Below are 1974 nucleotides of genomic sequence, written 5' to 3' on the forward strand. Positions count from 1 at the left end.
TGTATACTTATGCCACCTGTATTTTAACATAGGGGGGTGTATACTTATGCCCCCTGTATTTTAACATAGGGGGGTGTACCCAAAGAAATAACATTTATTTCTTTATGATACATTATTCATTCAAAAAGAAAATGTGTGTCCTTAAAGGTTGGATTTTACCTCATTTTTTAATTAAGGCATTACGTTTAATTTCCGAATCATGATTTTTTTATTCCTCTTTTTATTCAACTTAAGCCTGGGGGGGGGGGGGTATGTTAACTTATGAGCAGCACTGTATATTTCTTTGTGTGACTTACAGAGACCACCGTGAAGGCGGTGTTGACCACTCCTGCACCGATGGTTGCGTAGACCGGCTGGGACACCCCCGCTCGCTCGAAGATCCCGGTCGAGTAGTAAAACACCTGAAGAAGAGGACACAGTTACTCCAGTTACAGTTACTCCAGTTACAGTTACTCCAGTTACAGTTACTCTAGTTACAGTTACTCCAGTTACAGTTACTCCAGTTGCTGTTACTCCAGTTCCAGTTACTCCCGTTCCAGTTACTCCAGTTACCGTTACTCCAGTTGCTGTTACTCCAGTTACAGTTACTCCAGTTCCGGTTACTCCAGTTACAGTTACTCCAGTTACAGTTACTCCAGTTACAGTTACTCCAGTTGCAGTTACTCTAGTTACAGTTACTCCAGTTACAGTTACTCCAGTTGCAGTTACTCCAGTTACAGTTACTCCAGTTACAGTTACATTTGCTACAGTCTTGTCTTAGTGTGTGTATACAGTCGGGGTATCAGTGGGTCATCTCTACTTCATTTGTGTTTAAAAAAAGAAAAGAAAACATATACTGTATGTATGTTATCTGTGTTAGAACGAAAGCATCAAAAGCAGCCCGCTTCTTTTGTTTTTGGCCCTTTTATTATCAATAATTGTTTTTGGATTTATGAATGAAAAAGTGGAAGTATGATTTGTTATAGCACTATTAAACCCGAAACAGAAGTTACATAGGGTTTTGCATGTGTGTGTGTGTGTCTGTGTGTGTGTGTTTGTATAAATGTGTGTGTGTGTGTGTGTGTGTGTGTGTGTGTGTCTCTGTCTGTGACTGAATGTATGCATATGTCTGTGTGTTTTTGTGTCTGTATATGTGTGTGCATGTATGTATGTATCCGTGTGTGTGTGTGTATATGTACAGTATATGTATATGTGTGTGCTTATGTGTGTGTGCGTGTATGTATGTATGTATGTATGTATGTATCCATGTGTGTGTGTGTGTATATGTATGTGTGTGCGTATGTGTGTGTGCGTGTATGTATGTATATATGCATGTATGTGTGTGTCTGTATGCATGCATATGCGCGTGTGTTTGTGTGTGTATGGATGTACAGTATGTGTGTTCTAGTGTATGTAGGTGTATATCTGTGTGTGTGTGTGTGTGTTTGTGTGTTTATTACAAATGAACTACAGATCACCAAATGGTACCCAGGCTCTTCTTCTACTGTTTCTACAGATCTCGTCCTCCGACCCTGAAGACTCACAGCGTTGATCCCAGACAGCTGCTGGGACAGCTGCAGCATGACGGCGACGAACAGCGGCTGGCGGTACGCGGCGGAGCGGAACAGCTCGGGGATGGTCACCGTCTTCTCCCTCATCATCTGCTGGCTCTCCTCCTTCATCTCCTGCATGTCCTCGCCCACCTCGTCCGTGCCCCGCAGCTTCACCAGGACTGGAGGACAGGAGGTCAAGTTACACCATCAGCCTGCTAACCCCGGGGCTGGGGGTCACAGGTTACATCATCAGCCTAATAACCCCGGGGCAGGGGGTCACAGGTTACATCATCAGCCTAATAACCCCGGGGCAGGGGGTCACAGGTTACATCATAAGCCTAATAACCCCAGGGCTGGGGGTCACAGGTTACATCATAAGCCTGCTGCCCACGGGGCTGGGGGTCACAGGTTAATCATCAGCCTAATAACTCCGGGGCTGGGG

The 1974-nt window shown here is 44.6% G+C and overlaps 1 protein-coding gene across 1 annotated transcript; it reads right to left on the bottom strand.

Moving 5' to 3' along the window:
- Positions 1–150: 150 nt before the first annotated feature.
- On the bottom strand, positions 151–1741 carry LOC117947210 (solute carrier family 2, facilitated glucose transporter member 1-like). The gene is made up of 2 exons (XM_034875887.1): positions 1524–1741; positions 151–401 (listed from the first exon to the last, which is right to left on the bottom strand). The coding sequence occupies exons 1-2, from the start codon at positions 1668–1670 to the stop codon at positions 255–257; spliced, it is 294 nt and encodes a 97-aa protein (XP_034731778.1). The 5' UTR covers positions 1671–1741; the 3' UTR covers positions 151–254.
- Between the last annotated feature and the right edge of the window lie 233 nt (positions 1742–1974).

Source organism: Etheostoma cragini, chromosome 7 (assembly GCF_013103735.1).
Source record: "Etheostoma cragini isolate CJK2018 chromosome 7, CSU_Ecrag_1.0, whole genome shotgun sequence".
Lineage (NCBI taxonomy): Eukaryota > Metazoa > Chordata > Actinopteri > Perciformes > Percidae > Etheostoma > Etheostoma cragini.

Excerpts from the sequence above, each read along its gene's own strand:
- LOC117947210 (XM_034875887.1), bottom strand. The coding sequence starts at position 1,670 with ATGCAGGAGATGAAGGAGGAGAGCCAGCAGATGATGAGGGAGAAGACG. Across the intron at positions 402-1,523 it reads AGCTGTCTGGGATCAACGCT|GTGTTTTACTACTCGACCGG; the intron begins GTGAGTCTTCAG and ends CCTCTTCTTCAG.